Here is a 20,639-nt window from a genome sequence, read left to right on the forward strand (position 1 = left end):
ATCAAAAATTATGCAAAAGAAGTGAAACATCCGTATTCACAAACAATGCTTGCGCAGCCCCGCTATGCGAAGTCGAACGAACAGCGTTGAATAGAGCTCTGTGATTGGTTGGTTTGTGTCACTTCAAGTATTGTCTGATAGGTTTTTGGGTACGTCCACACGCGTTTGTGAATACGGGTGTAAGACTTTACTGAATCAAAATTTATGTAACAAAGCAATAACTTACGCCGTTCTCCGTCAACACCAGCGTATGATGTCTGCCGCAAGCCACATCGATCACCCTCCCGATTAACTCCGTATTCACCGGCGTATTGGTCATCATCACCTTGGCGTTGCCATCATCCACCACCGCCCAGTGGGCCAGGCCGCAGCTGACGGCCCTTCGGGGAACAAACTGGTGCTTCCAAGTCTCAGCGGTCTGGGTAATTGCTAAGTGAATATCAGGGCAGGGGTGCCGAGACTCGATAGCCGAGGCAACGTGCATCAATGTCGCTATTAGATACAGCATGCTGGTTGTCTGAAATTAGTTATAACATCATTAGAAAAAAAATTACTAAAGCCTGGTCCGTAAGCACGTAGCGAGCGTGCGACCGGGATTCTACGTACTCACGGACCAGGCTTTAGTATGGAAAACCCGTTTAACTGTTTTGATGGTTATAAATGTAGAACTTACATAGATGGAACTGATTCCTTGCTTCATATCACGGATCACTGGACGCAGCTGGTCTTGTAACGGATTCAACCATAAACAGATGCGCTAAAAAATGAAAAAGCTGCATTATGTAATCAAGTAACTTGTCGTATAGAAAATTTGTTACAGAACAAGAAAGAGAGTGAGTAGTTTTGCCATTTGATTAGTCTTAGTTTTTTGTCCCGCGACAAATAATTAAGCACGGTGGAGTATTTTTATTTATTTTGAAAATTTGCATTACCATTATTGTTATTATCTTGTTACTTTTCAAAAACTATTCTCACCTTCAAAATCTTCGTGTCAAACTTGTTGCACTTTTCAATCAGGAAGTCAAACAGCCACTGTGCGTTTTCTTCCAACAGCAACGGAACAAGACATCTCTGTCCCAGTAGACAGTCTAAGGCGCCTCTGCACAACTCGCTGCGGGCCTTTAGCGCGGTCACCATTAGGTTGGGTTGTCCTCGGTGCACGCTGAATATGGGCACTAGATCCCATAAGCCGATGGAAGCGGCTATGGATGATAGTTCAGAGAGTTCCATCGTGCTGAGTGATGTGAACTTTACGCTCCTGGAAAAAAGGTTTAAGTTAATGGTGTGACGATTTGGTGCATCAATAGTGTAACAGTGATAAAGTAATATAGGATACGTCATTTTCATGCAACAGCTGTAATAACAGTGTTCACTAGATAGATTCCATTACCATAAGTACTCCTTACGCGTATTGAAAACGGTCACGACTGAACGATAGATAGTATTCGATCTTGGTTATGTGGTTACGGCAGAATAAGAAAACTATCCTGTAGATAATACTCTGCGAATAGGAAAAATATAGTAAGAAGCGATCAAGAGACAAATATGCGAATATCAGACCTCTTCGACCCGTTTAGACGGTCAGGATGGGGAGTACGATTTTTTATTTACCTCTAGTAAATAAAAGACGGTCGTGCGTCCTACAAACGGAACTATTCCCAACTCTCGTTCCCACCGCTGCAATTCCTGTGTAGCCAGGATCTACAGCGTGACCGCCAACTAAAACCCAACCAATGAAGGTCAAGTTTGTCCCAGGGGAAAGTTGTACTGTCGTACTCCTACAGACCAAATAACCCGATGGTAATGATTGAGCCATTCTATACATAGTAGTAAAAGTAACAGGTGGACCGAAGACATCTTAAAGGTAGCAGGGAAGCACTGGATGCAGGCCGCTACCAATCGATCAACGTGGAAAGCGTTAGGGGAAGCCTATGTTCAGCAGTGGACGTCCTGTGGCTGAAATGATGATGATGATGATGATGAATGATAAGCACTCACGGGTCGAAGATGGCCTCATCTCGGGTGGCGCACTGCAGCAGCGAAGCTAACAGCTTGACAGCCACGGCGGCGCAGCCTAGCGCGCCCGAGCTAATGCGCCATAAAGCCAGCTCCTGCAGACGCCCGAAGGTTCCTAGGCGCGCCACCCAGCCGTCTGGCTGGCTCTGTGAAGGAGAACAGCTTTGTTAGTTCTGGGATTGGCCAAGAGATGGCGCTGTGTCGTTTTATTTAGCGGTGACGTTAGATTTTTTCTGGGCAAATATTAGTACTTTGGAGACTGAGGTGACTTTGCGCCATAAAGCCAGCTCCTGCAGACGCCCGAAGGTTCCTAATAATTTTTCTTTCTTTCTTTCTTTCCTAGACGCGTCACCCAGCCGTCTGGCTGGCTCTAGAAAGCAAGCAAAATGGCGTTGTTCTAGGTTTGAATAAGAGATGGCGCTGTCCCGTTTTACTTCGCGGTATCGTTTCATTCTTTCTGGGCAAATATTAGTAAATAAATTGGAGATTTAGGTTGCTTTGTGCTTCCAATATTCCGCACCCAACCGTCCAGCTGGCTTTGTGGAGAGAATGACAGCCATATTAGATTTAGTTCTGGGTTTAACCAAGAGATGGCGCTGTTCCGCTTTAATCCTGTGTAAGCTACAAAAATATTGTACCTGCGAGAGCGAGTACAGGTACTGCGCGGGCGCCACCTTCCCACGCAGAGGCGGCGTAAGGCGTAGGCGACGTGGGCCACCGCCTACGGCCTCGCGGTACAAGGGGCCTCGCGCATCAAAAATTTTGAAAAAATGTATACAAGGNAAAAGTCTGTCATTAATCAATCAATGTCACTCTGTGACTGAATGATGAATGTATCATAGACTAGATAAAGCATTGAATGAATGAACGAATATTAAGCATCCAAAAATGTAGTCTATGGTGGTATTAAAAGGCGTGTCGTGTCGTGTATCCATTCCGAAGGTCATGGCCATCTTATTTATTCAAATTTATTGAATGACCAACTCCATAAAAAAAAGAATCACCACAAACCATGCTCAACGACAGGTTAACGAGAAAACTCTCGAAGATCACTTGGCTAAAATAGTGACGTCCGAGCCTGTATAAGTAAAGTAATAAAAAAGTTAATGTGTCAAAAGTAATTTTGTCAGTCAGCTGCAAAAAAAAAAACTAAAAAATTAGTCGTGTATTTTGTGCGTTTCGTGGACTATCGTGTGAATATTTTTGAAAATAATGATCGTAAAAACCTATAGTCGTGAAAGAATCTCGTAAATATAGTGTTTTATGTTCCCAGTGTTGCACAAATAAAGATTATTAAGTGGAGCACGTCAGTGTGAGGCAAAATGTTTTGAAAATGAAGTGCTATCTTTTTGTGGAACACACTTTATTCAAAGACGCATCAGTTTCTAAGAGATAAATCTAAATCGTATGGTAGACGATGGATGATGAAGAAGCCGACTTGCGTGAGCAAATATTCCACAACAATGTTCGGGAACAGATTGTAAGTCGCCAAAAATCAACTCTATTGTACCTTTGATTAACGCTACGTTTCAGGACTGAAGCTCAAACAGTGTGTTTCAGCTATTGATAAGCTATTACAAAATTGGGACTAAAATCTAAAATTTAATTATAACCTATAAAGGGTCATTCCATGACAAATGTTACCGAGGCTGAAAAAGTAAATATGTACTTTTCCCATTAAATCTGATGAACTTTGAAAGTAAACATTCCAAATTATAATGTGCAACAATAAAAATCTGAAAGAAACAAGTAATTTTTAAATTATTAGTCTTCAAAGTCTATACTTAAGTCAACTGTCTGAATGATGATTTTCTCTCTAATTATTAGTAATTCGATTTAAAAAAAACTTTCGATCTGTGAACCGTTTTGCCACTATATGATTTGAGGGTATTTATCATAGTACTGGTAGATAGCGTCATAGTCCCAAAAAAATTGATAATCATCAAGTTTTAAGTGTGTTTTCTTGTTACTTCGGCGATGTAACACCCGAAACAGAAAAACATGTATTTGCTTTATTATTGTACCTTACACATGGATTAGGATAACAATATTTGGTAAAAGTAAGGTCATGGTAGTAATGATTTCAAATACTAACTAATATCTGAGCATGATACTAATTAAGGGTGTTTTTTTCTTGATTAAAAACTGTAACACCCGAAACGTTTCGGGTATCACATTTTTATTTAATGTCGATAATGTGTGTATATTGCTTGGAGAAGTCAAAAAGTAGTACTGTGAGGGTTCTTCCACCTCCCTCTAGCGCTGGCATCGGAAAACGAGTCATATTTCTCTATTTAAGACTTTTTTGAAATGTTGACTTAACACTAAAATTAAGGTATTGCTAAAAAGTCTCGATGTGCGACATTTCCAATAAATATCGTAATTATAAATTAAAGTAATGCTATTTCAAGCCAAAAACAATAGAAAAAGCTATATTTTGAGGAAAAATTAAACTTGAACTTTGTATATTTTTTAAAAAAAGCTGCTTCGTAATTTCAAACCAGAATTCACTCTATTTGTGTTTATTTGTTGTACTCCTTATTTCGTAGTACCTAGAGACTAAAAAAACACCGATTTTGTCGATAAAACGCGTTGAATTTTCGTACTCGTAACACCCGAAACAGAACCATTGTAACACCCGAAACAAAGAAAAAATGTATAAAAAAATAGTAAAACGTTTTATGTAACAGTGATTGTATGTTATATGGTTTGTAAATTTCATACTTTAGAAGTCCTGTAAGTTTTAGGTATGATTCCTTAAGAAAATTCGCTAAATTTCGAGCAAATGCAGCAACAGTCAGAACATAGAGGCAAAATCTCGTAACGCCCGAAACGCACACTTTTCGACTCATATTTTCGTTATCCTACATTCTAAGCTGTACAAACTTTATTATTTAGATAAAACAACTAAAAACGGACAGATTAAGGCACTAACACTATTAAAATACTATTTCTAAATACATGAAATTGTTGAATATGTGTGTACGAACGTAACACCCGAAACGATGGAATGACCCTAAAGTCGCTACCGTTTTTTTTCTACAATGATTCTAACAGATTTATTTCCTCAATCTCAATTACCTTTATCCTTAATAAAAATAGAGTTCTATTGTTCTATTTGGTAATTACTGGATGTCAGGTTAATATTTTACTATAAATATTTATTAATTTATTTTACTACTATTTAAATTTATAAATATTTTTTTATGTAGAAGCAATGATATTAAAGAACTAATATCATTGTGTAGAAGTAAAAAATGCATGTTTGAGATAATTAATTAAATCATCCAAGTAACTATTATCCTCGAATCATTCAATTTATGTTATTATTAATTGCGATTTTTCCTAGGTTCACTGGTTTACATTATTTTAAAAAGCGTAAGCAATTTATGAGTTCGTTTTAAATAAAGCAGCAACAAAATAAATGTAATTTTAACTTAAAATTAAATTCTGACAACACTCCCAAATTATTATTTGTATTCTCATTGTAAATCATCATGTTTTGGCCAGATGGTCAAATTGCTAGATTAGGTTGCAAGATCAGTAAATTAATTTCTTTATACTATAAGATTTATAAGTTATATGTGCCTCCTTATTTAGGCAATCACTGATAACGTTGCAATCACCACAGTTTTTGAGCTTGACCTTTTGTAACATGTCAAAGTGTATTAAAAACTGGGGCTTGATGACGATTATTTGTTTCAGATCTTCCTACTACTATTTATCTTACTGTATCTCCTGTCGTTTATGTTAATTGAGAAGTTTCGCCGGCGCGATGGCGAAGATTACTTCACTTCAGACGAAGATGAAGTCAAAGTATATCGGATCAGCCTCTGGCTCTGCACATTCGCCCTGGCGGTCTCTTTGGGTTCGGCACTCTTGCTGCCAGTGTCAATAGTCAGTAACGAAGTGCTGATTTTGTACCCAAACAGCTATTATGTGAAATGGCTCAACAGTTCCTTGATACAAGGTAAGTTAACATTATTTATAGTATCTAACTTTAATAACTTCCCTGTCTATTTGTAATTAAAAATGTTGAATTATTTAAATTTCCACTTGTTAGGGAATATCTTTCTTACCTCTACATCAAACATAATAAAATTAATATAATTGTTGAACATACTTTAAACCTATGTCATTATTATTGCCAGTTGTCCAATGCTATGAAGAAAAATGTATATTAAGTGTCATAAAAGTACTTGAAAATTATAGCTCATTAAATTAATTTATTATTTTATGTGTGTGTTGGTATTGTACAAACTTACCATCATTTTACTATCTTTCAAAACCCATGCCTGATGCTCACATTGTTTCTACTATTTGATATAATCACGTAGCTTTTGAGCATTGTTCTTTTGTCTGACAGACCTTGACGTCATATTGTAGTGCTGGATCAATGAGATGATGTAAACATAGTAATTGTTACGTATATCATACTACCTCAAAAATGTGTGTACAAGTGTACTGTGTGTATTCAATGGCTGAACATAAATATATTTTGTTTAGCACCTGAACATGTTCATTTGACAAAATAATATGTTCATTATTTTTTTTACACAATCTCAGCAACAGGATCCTATTTTCATTTATCTCAGGATAAGTATTGTTAAAGTCTCTGTTAAACAGTGAGCGTGGCGTGAGTAGTCTTCTTTCATGTAATTCGTTACATTTTTATAATTTTTTTGTAGGCCCTTAGATTAGTAGGCCCAAGTGGCCTCAATAGCGATTGCAGAACGCACTTAGCCTCCTAGCGAAAGCTGCCCGCCCACTAGATTAAGTAATATTCGTGACAGTTTCAATTTCGCGATAGCTTGAAGGAAAGAACTAGCAGAAAAAAAAGGCAGAGCAAAGCAATTTCAGAATTAAAACTACCATGATGCACGAACGTTATTTTGTTTCATTTACGGAACCATGAGGGAGAACTGTTTCTTGCAGTCCCTCCCATCACTATTTATCTACGTCCTCTACATCCGTATGGTATGTGTGCATAGGCGTCGAGTTAGGATTATCTAAAGCTCGGTCCGTGAGCACGTAGAATTTTGTCCAATGACCCCTAGCTACCCATCCTTATCGCTCGCGCGTAATTATATTGCTGTCGCGACTGTGCGACTGGCACCCGCAGTGAGTGTGCGAGCGTAGAGTAGCTTGGGGTCATTGGACAAAATTCTACGTGCTTACGGACCAGACTATACATACACTCAAATAACACTACTCTGATGTATTATTGACATGTACCATTTGTTACAGGGCTGTGGAACCACGTGTTCCTGTTCTCAAACTTGTCTATGTTCGTGTTCCTGCCTTTCGCCTACTTGTTCTCGGAGTCGTCGGGCTTCCCCGGCTGCCGGGGTCTGCGAGGCCGCGTATACGAGACCTTTGTGGTGCTCGCGTTGCTCGGGATAGGCATGCTCGGCTTGGCCTACGTCATCTCCGCCTGGCTGGAAGGCGACCGATCCAGTATTGATGCTTTGCTTAGTAAGTACATTTTTATAATGCTGTTATAGGTACTCTTTTATGACCATTATAAAACAAGAAAGCGCATACGCTCATTGAAATATTACTCTCGTTTTTGAAATTTTAAAACATGTTTTTCATGAGGTGAGATGCAGACAAAAACTGTCTCATACAATAAGCTCGAGAAAAAAAAGGTACCTACTAAAAGCAAAGTTTTCTTTTTCCATAATATGTACCGTTAAAATTATTAAAAACAAAAAATCCAAAGATCATCTGATTCTGTTAAAGATATCAACTAAAAGCTCTACTACCTACAGCTACAGCATTACAGAAACACAAAAGGTGGTATTCCAATTTCGTTATTGCATTCTTGCCCCGGTTCCCGTGCAAGCATTTGTCTTAATTAATTTGGAGCGATGTTATGAATTCGGAATCGCGTGTATCGATCAGCATAATTATCTATCGCCATAATCACACGAAGTCAGGCGGTAGGTACATTGTAGTCGGCTTGAGGAAAAATAAGATGAAATTGCCACCCATTTCTCAGATGAAATCATTGTATGCCTAGTACTAGCTTTGCGGGTTACCTACACCATAATAATATCGAATTACAAATGATCGAAAATCAAAATATCGAATCGAACACGTTTCATCGAAGGATCAGAATATCGAACGATCAGAATATCGAACGATCAAAATATCGAACGTTCAGAATATCGAATTTACAAATGATCGAACGATCAAAATATCGAATGATTAAAATATCGAAAGTCGATCTTATGTTGCATAGTATGGAAAGATGGAGGTAAGGGTTCCTTGTGGACTATGGTACCCAAAAGTGGGATATAAAAAATGTGTTTAAGAATTTGTTTTATTTACATTAATCGTATGACATTTAATTAAAACCTCTAAATTGGTTTTTCGATATTTTAATCATTCGATATTTTGATCGTCAGTTATCACCTTTTCCGTAAAACGTGCTGATTCTAGTAAAGGATACAATGATACTATTCATGGAAGAACCACATGTGTATTCAAGTGTTTTTTGCAAGGAAAATTATTTGCATATTAGTCTTCTTAGAATATGAAAAGTAATACAATGAAATTACCTACACAACGAGTCTCTTTGGTTATGCAGGGGCATAGCGTCACGCAGCGTTGTACCCTTAACCTTCAAAAGTTTGACGCATTTAACCGTAAAATATGTACCTCCATTATCATGTGCACTGACTAAATCATACAGTACTCTTCTAGAAAATGGATAGCGTTGTTTTCATGTTTAATTGTGCGTGAATGGCGCGCTGATATTGTTTGGAAGTCAATGTTAGGCGCGCGCGCACCCAGCCCGGATGCTATGTCACAATAACAAACCCAATGGGCCCTAAATTGTGCTGCAATCTGCAGCACTGTTATCAAATGTAGCTCGTTGTATGAACAACTTCTTTCGAGATATTTTTGAAGATTTAATTTATCGAATATTGATCGATAACGCGATTGAGTGTTCGAGAAATTGATAAGTAGAAAAGAGTAGGCACATTAGGTTAATAGCTAATTAATTTTACATCAATCATTACTAATCTTTCTAAGTACTTTTGTAGTTGTACTAACGTCTTTAATCGCTGCTTGGTTACAAAACACGTAAGAAGGATGATTCGGTTACCTACTTCTAGGTACTGGGCTAATTATGTCGATGGAAGGAGCACTTAATGAGTTAATCAACCCCGTGGTTTTACAATAAAGCTATTAAGTATCGTTTAAAATAGCTCCGTAGAGTTCAAACAGAAATTAATATCTCTATAGAGCAGTTTAACTAGCGAGTTTATGAAGCTAGTCTTGGCTTTTCTGTGGTCCAGTGTTTTGGGAGAGTTTTAACGATCTTCGGATCATAGTTTTGATGCCCGGGTCGAACTACATAAAAAGAAGAGAAGAAAACAGACATTACTTATAATGCTATGTATATGCGTGCGTGCTATGGACAGAGCTATGCTCGGTGTTTCTTTACGAGATCGAATCAGAAATGAGGAGATCCGTAAACGAACTAAAGTCGCTGACATAGCCCGACGTATTATGATGATGATGATGATTACTTATAAGCATGGCTTTTATTGGCATGTCTATCTTTAATATCGTTAACTTTAACTATACTATAGTTCGACATGTAACACTGTCGTCGCAAGTGGACGATATGTGTAACTAGGTGGAGGTTACATACAAATTAACACGATTATGTAATTGAATGTAGGTTTAATGACACAAAAGATAACGCTAAGTGTCAACCTAGATAATAGTTGACGGTCGATGATTCAGGTCATTAACANCGCAAGATGGCGCTTAACATGGTAGAGGTTAACATATTTTAGATAGAGTATTGTTTGTCAACAGATCTATGGACATACCTGCCTTTCCTGTATTCATGCGTGTCCTTTGTGGGAGTCCTCATGTTGTTAGGTAAGTGTTTTTTGTATTTTATTTTTAAATAAGTATGTACTTATACATTGAATAACCCTTCACGAGTGTATGAAATATATTACACTTTTCTTGGCAAAGTCTCATACAAAATTGCATCCCATATTTTCAGTTCTTTAAATTATACATATTTAGCGTCAAAGAAGCCAATATAGTCGGCAGCAAAACAATTTACACAGTTTTGTTGAAAAATAGCACCACTACACTACCTACAACTGAATTAGGGCTATATTTCACCGGGACATTTTATTGGTAGCCGGCGACTGGTTGCGCCGCCATGGTGTCCCGGTGAAATATAGCCCTTAGATGCTGCAGTATTTAGCTTGATGTAGCGTCGTCTATGTCCAAGCTATCTCTGCTAAACAATTTCATCAGGTAACTCTTCAGGGTTACTCTATTTTAAAAGAAAAGACGTTTATCAAATCTAGATCAAGTGGAAAGTTTAATCGATAGATTGTTTTATCAATCATTGCCTTATCGCTTTCAATTATATCAACATTTTGTTACGAAATTAAATTACACACTGATAGTATACTATTTTTTATTTATTACATTAATCAGTTAAACTAAGTACGACGACGATACATATGTCGTAAAATTTCATAAAACTAGGACACGTGGTTACGAAACAAGGACTTAAATAGATAAGAAAAAAATTAACAATGTTACGAAATATTTTTTTATAAAATGAATAATAGTTCTACATTAAACGTTTTTCATTCATTGTATTTTTATAATTAGCTACTTTTAAAGAGAACATTTTATTAGACAACAAAACAAACAGAATAAATAATACTAGATTAACTAATTATTCTTTGAATGTAGAAGAAACCAAACGTTAAGAATCTTCCAACTAAGTAACATATTAGTTTTCTTCTTCATCACCATAGCCGCCTTCCTTCTTATCCAAGAAGTATTTGATCAAGTCATCATGCTGGGGAAACATGTCGTCCAGCTCCTTTCTGCATTCATTGTATTTACCCATATCCTCCAGCTCTTTGTGTGCCTTTGCCGCGTAGAGGCGAGCTTTGAAACTGTTCTCGTTGAGACGAATCGCCCACTCGCAGTCGGTGAAAACCTGTAAAGGGTAAAATTTATCAGAATGGGGTGAAAGAACCGTCAACGGCTCAGTGACTCGATCATTTGTTTATGATCTTCACTTTTTTTCTTCTTTTTTTTTCGCATGAACGGTTTGTGCGTATGCCAGTTACCACAGAGTTAAAATATTTTTTTAAAACATTGAAAAAAGAACTCAATTATAAAACAAAAGCCAGCCAAAAACGTGCAGATATCATATCTTGTCGCACGTTTTTTCATTGTTAAGGCTAGCCTTGTGGAAAAGTTAATATCTTTATCTGGCTGGGATTGCCTCTATCGTCTTTTAGCAAAAAGATAACGAAGACAACGCGATTCCAGTCCAAGTTACTAGGTAGCTAATCTGATTCATGTTTCTAATTATAGAATACCTATGCTCGCATTTAGATTTTCTACCACTACCGTTTGTTAAATAAATGTTTATTTTCTAAATAAGGAAAAGATGTTTTTCCAGGTAACGAGGTTAATGCCTTTTGCCAACAAAATATGCGTGTCACATAAAGGGACATCAACAATATAGGTGCGTGGCGAACGTGTTAGTTGAATTGTAACTGCGAGTCGGATAAGATAACCCATGTAATTATTTGACTTGACACATTTTATTTAGAGCCTAAAATAAGTTTTAATTATAGCTCGCGGCTTTAAAACATGTTTTTACGTGTTAAACATTTTTTAAGTAATAATCATCGCAGCTAACTACAGTTAAAAATGATGCGCAAATCACTAAGTCCGGTGTCATATTTTATCTTATTATGCCTGGCAGCATTGTAAACTACGTATATCATGCATGATGTTTGCAAACTGGGTCTATAAATAAATATAAAGAAAGTTAGCACGAAAGTATCTAAATATAATGCGACCAATTTGGACAATCAAGACGATTATGTAGGCAGGTAACGGATCGTTTGAGGACTGTGACCGGTCGTTGAGTCAATATTCAGAATCTTTCATGGATTTTGTTTACTCTGCTCCTTTTTAAAGGTCAATGTCAAAGTTACATCTTGTTCCTTAGATTCCGATAGCATTGTCCGTTAATAGTCGCTAGGACAAAAAAATGTAGAGGTATTGAATGCAACCATCGCATTCCTTTTTGTGCTGTCACACGTCCATAGCTGTTAACAAAGGCCCTTTGCCCTATTTCGTACCACGCCATCACCCTCTGACTATTGTTTCGCAACGTCCCGTCAATCGAGCGTGATTATAAATAAAAACTCTATTCAAGGCGAGAGGGTTCTATATTGATATGAATGGTCCGGTCAGTCACATATTTCATTGGCAAAGGTTTTAAAAGCGTTAAACTAGAATGACATTTACCTTTTCAAAGTTCCCCAGCTTGATGTTAGTAAGAGCCCGATCGCAGTATAACATGGGGTTGTCTTTGACGTGCTCTATGGCTCGGTTGTAGCAAGAGAGTGCCTTGTCGTACTCCCCGCGACGGAACGCCTTGATGGCCTGGGTGTTGAGGGTATCAGCTTTCTCCCGCCGGATCTTGCGGTCGAGGGCCCGCTTCTCCGCGTCCTTGCTAACCTCGGCCATCCATGCGTCTTTGTCCATTACAGCCTAAAAATAAAAAATAATTTGACCGCATGTGGACGACAATAAGTCGGTTGACCCTCTACGTTTGTAATTCTGAAGCTAATCGCATCTTTTATGTATCTTTGTTAGCTTGCGGTGTTTGAATCACTGTTCTTGTATACTCGTTAGTACTGACCGACTTAATGTAATCAAGAAGATATTGGCAATGATAGGATCGAGATTTTATTACTTTGAAATTAAAATAACACGAGACGAATTCACTTGTGTTCTTAATTATAAATTCTAAATATTTAATGTAAACAGATTTTTTTATTGTAAACAGTCGACTAATAAATCTGTTTTGTTTTAGCTTTTATGAACCATAAATAGATCTGTTCAAAACACTCATGGCCACGCATTATATTTTTAAACTTCCAAGTGTCGTTATTTTGAACGCCGAGGCCCAACAAGAATAGAAAAGAACTCTATTTTCTGAATTAACTACTGACATTTATTTTGTTCGAGTGTGCTGCCAATTATTTATTGAACTCGTGAGAAAGTAGGTGCCTCATTACCGGGGCGGCTGTCGCTACTTCAAAGCTTAAGTTTCATTTGCGTTATGCAAACTCTTCCTCTGCAAAAGAAAAGAGCCTAATTGCTTTAAATCTACTACCTGCTTATTTAATTTAATTAATACAGAAATCCCTCATAAATCTACAAATAGAATAACACATGCATGAGCGAGACATTTATTTATAGAAGAACTTGCGCCAAATCGCTTTCACTCGCAAAACAATATGATCGGTCAATATCACGTTTATGCGTTGAGATATGCGCACCCATTAACAAATGCGACGCGACCTAAATATTTTCGCAGGTGTACTGAATATCACAGCTGATACAATAATATAATTTGGCATCTTATAGTGGCTGTGATAGTGGTTTATAAAAACTTGTAATAGTATCTATAAGCCGAACAAGTAATCGCCAAGATACCGTTAGAAGAACTAGTTTACGAAACACAAATTAGTTTTTTTCTTCTTCATTCTTTAAGTCGCAGTATGCAGAGATGATGTATTTTGGACAATTGCCACAAGTTTTTGCATTGTTAGCAATTTCATAACAGTCTTACCGGGTCCTTGTTTTCGAGAGTTTTGAAGGCATTGGTGTTTATCACGGTTCTGTCACTTTTGACCTTCAGTTTGATATCGTCATCCAAGATGACTTTCCCACCCAGGTACTGATCAGCCAAGGCCTTGGCTGCATCGGCCCTAGTCTTGTCCCCGCTAGCCATGTCTTTCACCAAGGTTGATACTTCGCCGACCCTCTTCATGAAATTGTTGAACTCTTCTTCGCGCTCCAGGGTGGCGTGGTCTTTCAAAGCAGGATTGGCCAATATTTTTTGTAGGCTCATGTTTATTTATTTTATTTATTTATTAATTATAATTATGTTGAAACGCTTTACTTTATCGGTCAGTCACTGTAATATTCTCTTTTGTGTATGTTTACAATTTCACAATTCACATTGACGTAACCGCGTACATAGCAACCGTTGTCAAAGCGACGGCCTATTTTCTTTAATGTGTTGGCCAGTTTAGAGTTAGCTAAAGGAGGTTACAACGTTTTCAAAATATTTTAATGCGGAAAAAGGATTTATAACTCAGCCGTGATCTGACCATAGAATTTAGTAAAATGTTTCTTCATTTCTCTCTCATCTTTTTCTCCTTTTACTGAACTTTCCTTTCTTGTCTTCTTGAACTTGACATAGATTACTGGCTTAGAGCCGATAACTTACAGTCTTCCACATCGGGCTACTAGTACTACAGTTATTATAACTCTTCGATTTTTATGTCCACTTGCTATAATAAATAGATCCCTAAACATCGTTGTGCGACTTCGTATAACTAATTCACTTGTTTTTTCCACCAGTATTTACGCCGCTGGGTTTCGTGCGGCTTTTCGGCGTTGTGGGCGGCGTGCTGGTCAAGCCCCAGTTCCTCAGGGATCTCAATGAGGAGTACTACATGTACTCCTTCGAGGAAGAGACCATCAGGCGGCGGATCAACAACGCTGTGTCTACCGGTGAGTTTTTAAACTGCACTATGAAAGAAAGTTTACAGTTTTAAACGGTTGAAAGTTTTAAATTGTCACATATTTGTTGAAAACTACCACTAAAAATTTTCGCGTGATGTGCTGTAGTCTGTCTGTACATAACTTCCATTTAAAAATTTAAAGTAGATATGTCGTACAAATGTAAGGTAAATAAATAGGTCCTAGACTTTTCTCGACCTTTCTAGTCACTAGCTAGAGATTATGCGACCGGCTGCACTGAAAGCACTGAGCCATCACAGTAATTAGTCTCGACAGCTATCATTACTTTGACGGCCACAATTACACTGTATTCACTACACGTCATCTAAAGAACATAATGATTAGATATTACGTAATAAACTTAGAATGAACGTGAAAGTTATTATCCCAATATAAAATAATACAACAATACTAATCAGATATTGACGGCAAGCTAGAAGTAACATTTAATGTTTAATTTATTTGTTGCAATAGACATACGTTATATGCCGCAAAATAATTTAAAACAATCGGTACTTTCGATTTGGTTGGTCTAACAATTTTTGCGGGTTTAACTTCGGTTCGTTTCACTCACTCGTGCGTAGAGATTAACGAACGCCCGTATTCACAAACATTACTATGAGGTCTCACAGTGCGCGTGGACGCACAGGGTCACACACGAACCAATCACAGAGCTCTATTCAACGCTGTGCGTTCGATTTGCTGCTTCACTTATGCAAGCATCGTTTGTGAATACGGGTGTAAGTATAGTAAGTGAGTTCCCTGCGGTGAAAGTTATGTGTTCTGACCACACACCTGAGGAAAGTGAAGTCAACTAGTGATAGACAGATTGACCACTCCTTTCAGTTGTCAATGACCATGTCTGAGTGGTTTTCACTTAGGGAAATGGATCTTATTATTCGCTTCGCTGCATTGTGGCTTGTGGCGTAATTTTTAAATAAATAATCCGTTTGATTGTGAAAATAAATTTTAGAATTACAAATCTTATTCGAATTCTTCTGATTCTGTACTTTATCCAAAAAACGCTAAAGTTAAAAAAAGATAGCTATTTTACTCTTGCAGTATCAAATCTAAACTTAATTAGTATTTAGAATTCGAGATCTCTTACCAGCTGGTTAATGCCCACAGCTCATTAGGTATCTAATTAAACACCAACCACAAAATTATTATTATTATCATCTTCTTAATACGAACCTAAGTAGGGTCGCTAATCGGCAGCCACTTAAAAATAATTGGTATACGTACTCGCACGTATCGAATCACTTCCTATACGTGACTACACCAACCTTAAGGCTGACCTTGGTCAAAGTTTGTTTGGTTGATCTCTCGCGGAATACAAAGAAGCTTTGCGATCTTGCAACAATCGCCTGCTAAATGTAGGAATATACATGTTTATATTAATTTGCAATTGTAAACCAGTATTAGGTATTGCTCAGTAGGCGATAGACGGCTACATTCCATGATTGCAAATAGGTTTGCTCAGACTTGAATCGCAATTCAACACTAAATATTGGAAATATTTTCCGCAAAACCAGGTTAGCATTAGACTGAAATAATCTAGAATTAGACGCCTTTTGTAGTTCTCTCTAATTTCGTAATTTAACACTTCGATATGATGACTGAAGGCTGGCTCGGATTGGCGTTGCATTGCGATGTGATAGTATAATAGCTCGTCATAAAAGTAAGAGTCTACCCACTCGTTGACAGCGAGCCAAAGAACTGTCAACTGGCCATTTATTGATGAGTTTCGCCAACCCACCCATTTCTTTTTCTTGACAAGTTCAGCTGACTTATTCTGCAAGAGGCTGACCTAACTTTTGACTTTGTTATAAGTGTGGATATTGGCATACTTAAAATTGCAATAATGTGATTTATTCCAACCCGCTCTAATTATTTTGGTCAGAGCGTTTCCGCGTGAGGTGTATTCTCCCTTTTTTCCCTGGTAAATTAGAGAGGAATTGCCCCCCTTGTCTCTTGAAGTCGTTTTGAAAGAACTAAGTCAAAATATCTGACCTGAAAAATCTGACTTGCCCACCCAGGGTCAGAAGCTGATATAGCTGGGTACGCCCATGCCAATGTGCCAATGCACTGTGTCGTTAAAATACATGCGGTAGTCGGTAACTGTAAAAGTGTAGAAAATATTGATTCAAACAATATTCAGCTCGCATGCGATCTAGCGGTTTTTTATGAAGCGTGTGCTAATATATTTAATACAGTTACTTTACTGAAATATATTTACATAGTTACGACGACCGATTGTATAACAACTTTGTTTTTATGTGAATATAAATAAGTGGAATAGTAGTTTAATAATTCTGATTCTGTCACTACTTTTTATGAACAGATATTTTAGGGGACAATATTATTTGATCCTCTAAAAACTAATTGATCTTTTTTGTATGTGCACTTTTAAAAATAAATGATGTTTTTTATTATATTTTATCTTTGTATTAATTATTGGGTCTATATTAGTTGATCTATGGATAAATTATGAATGATCTTCATTAAAGGTAACATAATATTTATGTTTAACATACTCTTTTAATATTTGGTAAACAAAAATAATATTTGATCCTCTTTTTTAGTTATTGATCTTTAATTTTGTTAATTTGATGATTTTTATATCAAGTTTGCCTTTTAATATTGATCACCTAATAAATACATTTCGATCTATGTATAACTTAACTTTAAAATATATTTGATCAAACAAAAAATATTATTGGTTAATATTTTTAATTAAAAAATATCTTTTAATGTACGCGGTACTTTGTGGTTGAGTGACAATCGTCCGTCATTGGTTACTATGTCGCAGGCAAATTGTATGATTCCGCATTTTACAAACGGCGTCGTCAGTTCACAAACGCTCGCTGCTCTATGAAATGCCGAAGGCAAAATGTAAATTGCCTGGGCACTTTATAATATGCCAAAACATTTGATAGCCAATTCAATTGCTGTTTACAAAATGCCGCGGCAAATTGAAGTATTTAGTTCTTTTTCTTACCACGCGAGGCGCTGCTAATCAAAACAAGAAAAATGGCGTCGAGTCGTGGTGTTGTGATACAGAAAACAGTGCAAATTCTACGTATTCAAAGGACTTTTCACATAAAAAGACATTGATTATACTTAGTGAATTAAAAATATTTTACGATTCATAAATAGGAGCAGTGAAAAAGCTATGGAAAAATGAAATAGTTTTTGAGGTTATCCGGCACGTAAAAAACGCTAAGGTGACAATGGAATCTGGTGCTCGGACTGGTGGTGGACTGCTGCGGAATATTATTGGTTTAAAAAAATATTGTGTTGTCTTCTAGACTTCTTCTAGGTATAATTAAAATGTAAGAATTAAAGGACCGACTATCGAAACTTATTGTATGTCATAGTTTTACCTATAGGTACGTACGTCAATAGTTTAAATTAGTTTAGTGTTGTTTTTATTACGAAAATATTTTAATTACTTTAGGAGTAGCAAGTATCTTAGGTTTGTCTTACCTGAAAGATACCTACCTGATTTCTGAAATTAAGTCTGATTTGTCCAACATGTGTTTTATGATGGTCACCCTATTGCAACAATCATAGTCGAAATTTTATCAATTGAACGAGTCGCCAATTTGCCTTCGGCATTTCATATAACAGCGAGCGTTTGTAAACTGACGACGCCGTTTGTAAAATGCGGAATCATACAATTTGCCTGCGACAACTACAACTTAATAAAAATAAGTACCATAACATAATTATTTTGAAGATTATTTGATATAGATAAAAAATAATTTATACAAATCGAATTATTTAAAAAAGTATCACAATATTGAATATTTGGTGCTCATTTCTTTTATTTTTGAGGACCAACAAGTAACGATCAGATATAATTTTTACATCTCAATTTTTTTTTGCGTAGTTCAAAAGAGGTTAAAATATCGATCGATTTCGTTTATTTTATGTCTCAAAGAAAGAGGATCAATCATTAAAATAGATGACCATTTAGATTTTTTTATTTGCCGTTTTTGCTAATTTAAAAAGATCATTTAAATACATGCCATATTTTAGTACTGAACGTTATCTCAAATACATTAACATACCAAACACGAGTGTGGCTGCTGTTATTATATTGAAATAATTTTTAAAATTATTTTTTTATTTCTGTTCTAGAATAGGAATCAGAAATTGTGTAAACATTTTTCTACGATAAGTATGGTTGAACAAATGTATAATGCATCGAAAAACGAATCTGCAATAAGTTCTAATCTTTGTCAGTTCGACGATTTATTATTATGTGACCGAGATAAATATTTTGCAAATCTATAATATTATTTATCAATACCTGCACAAGATCTCAGGTAGTGGATCGATATTTGTTTGTTTATTTATTTATTGTTGAGATAAATAAAGAATGAATATTTTTGTTATGTTTCAAGATAGAGCTCAATGAGACGAGAATTCCTGATTGAATGATGAATCTTATTTTTTGTGCCTAACAAGTCACAATTGTTTTAGCTAGACATTAACGTTAGACGCTCTAATAGCATCCAATCAGAAATGATGTGTTGAAAATGATAAAAAATATAAGTATTAATCGTACCTATATTTTAACGCAAATACGATAAACAAATCCGTGAACGCTTGTTTACATTGAATAATTTATATTGTAGACGTATTGTTAAAAGAAAGTTTGAAACTTGATACAATTTGAATTACATAGACGACTTAATACTTAATACCATAATTAGGTACTCAAACAACAACAACTAAACTTGTCAACCTGCAATCAACTAAAGTTTTGAACTGTGATTGCTATCAACCCGTCTCGCTAACGGTGAACGACAATGGCACCCGATTACAAACAATCACTGCGGTTACGCGTAACACTTCTTATTTAGTTTACTAGTTTCCAACGCCGGTTTATTTATCCTCAAATGCAATGGAAAGAGGTAAAGAGGGCTTTAGCATACTTTCTTACGACCTATGACTTCCACTATTAAAAAGGTTTCTTTAAACCTCGGTTCTTCATTCATAGGTCGTCAAACCTACACTCGACAGCAAATAAATCGCACCACCCGCGACAAGCACTTTCAAACGTATGCATCCCCACTTCACACCAATATTGGTACCATTCAAAAGCCTAGTTCTAAACTTCATTTCANGGATATTCCATTTCTGATTTCAAGATTATGTAGTTGGATTTGTTTTATAAATTGCAACTTGTATCATTGATACATGAACCCATACCTATTGTTAGACGGAAAATTGATGGGATTTCCCACAAACGATACCTTTGATGGTCGTCACTGGGACTAGAATCAATATCATCAGCTAAATTATTGTGTGTTATGATCATGCTAAGATCGATTTATTTAATGATAACCTCCGGCTTATCATATTTTCTGTCGCTTTTATTGCTTACTAGCTTTCCGCCCGCGGCTTCGCGCGACATCGTACAACAACATTATCTACATATTTTACGGAACCCTATTTTTTTCCAAAATAAAATTTAGCCTATATTACTCGTGGATAATGTAGCTTTCGAATGGTGAAAGAATTTTTAAAAACGGTCTAGTAGTTTTTGAGCCTATTCATTACAACCAAACAAACAAAGTTTTCCTCTTTATAATATTAGTGTAGATGATAGAGCCAGAAATATGTATATTTTGAGGTGCAAACAGAATCGATTATCAGTTATCACTGCTGTAGACACTGCGCTGTTTCATTTGTTCATTAAAATTAAACAATCAAAATGTCTCTTCAATGGGCATCATGTAATTTTTTTAGGTTCTTCAAAGATAGACCTCTCTTTAATAGAAAAATTGGTGAAATAATTACTTCGGTATGAAAAAAAACTCCCCGAGATATTTATCACTGTGTAATGGACTTACCCAAAAACGCTCCATACTAGACGTCATAAATATCGTCACATAGTACTTTGTATTCATCGCGTAAGGAATTTGTTCGGCAGCGTCAGTATTTCCAACAGCGACAGTAATTCCCAATAATTTCAGTGATGACCAGTC

The 20,639-nt window shown here is 36.4% G+C and overlaps 3 protein-coding genes across 5 annotated transcripts in view; 1 reads left to right on the plus strand and 2 right to left on the minus strand.

Moving 5' to 3' along the window:
• Positions 1–20,639, minus strand: part of ca (RCC1 and BTB domain containing protein claret) — a 40,418-nt gene that overhangs the window by 6,697 nt on the left and 13,082 nt on the right. For 2 of the 3 annotated variants that reach the window (XR_003656524.1, XM_028315293.1), the window contains exons 9-11: positions 976–1,258; positions 674–757; positions 227–517 (exon numbers count right to left, since the gene is read on the minus strand). The exons of the other annotated variant lie outside the window; for it this stretch is intronic. Coding sequence is in view for 1 of the 2 variants with exons in the window: in XM_028315293.1 (XP_028171094.1) it covers positions 227–517; positions 674–757; positions 976–1,258 (658 nt within the window). In the remaining variant the exon portion in view is untranslated. The remainder of the gene's footprint in view (positions 1–226; positions 518–673; positions 758–975; positions 1,259–20,639) is intronic. 3 annotated transcript variants of the gene reach the window in all.
• Positions 3,127–14,687, plus strand: LOC114360561 (protein Lilipod-like). Its single transcript, XM_028315296.1, has 5 exons — positions 3,127–3,496; positions 5,722–5,986; positions 7,264–7,491; positions 9,853–9,918; positions 14,476–14,687. Exons 1-5 carry the CDS (start codon positions 3,434–3,436, stop codon positions 14,670–14,672), a joined length of 819 nt encoding a protein of 272 aa, XP_028171097.1. The 5' UTR covers positions 3,127–3,433; the 3' UTR covers positions 14,673–14,687.
• Positions 10,347–14,074, minus strand: LOC114360563 (tetratricopeptide repeat protein 12). Its single transcript, XM_028315297.1, has 4 exons — positions 13,997–14,074; positions 13,679–13,960; positions 12,346–12,591; positions 10,347–11,014 (listed from the first exon to the last, which is right to left on the minus strand). Exons 2-4 carry the CDS (start codon positions 13,958–13,960, stop codon positions 10,802–10,804), a joined length of 741 nt encoding a protein of 246 aa, XP_028171098.1. The 5' UTR covers positions 13,997–14,074; the 3' UTR covers positions 10,347–10,801.

The sequence above is a fragment of the Ostrinia furnacalis genome, unplaced genomic scaffold (assembly GCF_004193835.3).
Source record: "Ostrinia furnacalis isolate ACB-3 unplaced genomic scaffold, ASM419383v2 OfSCF5082, whole genome shotgun sequence".
In the NCBI taxonomy this organism is placed as follows: Eukaryota; Metazoa; Arthropoda; class Insecta; order Lepidoptera; family Crambidae; genus Ostrinia; species Ostrinia furnacalis.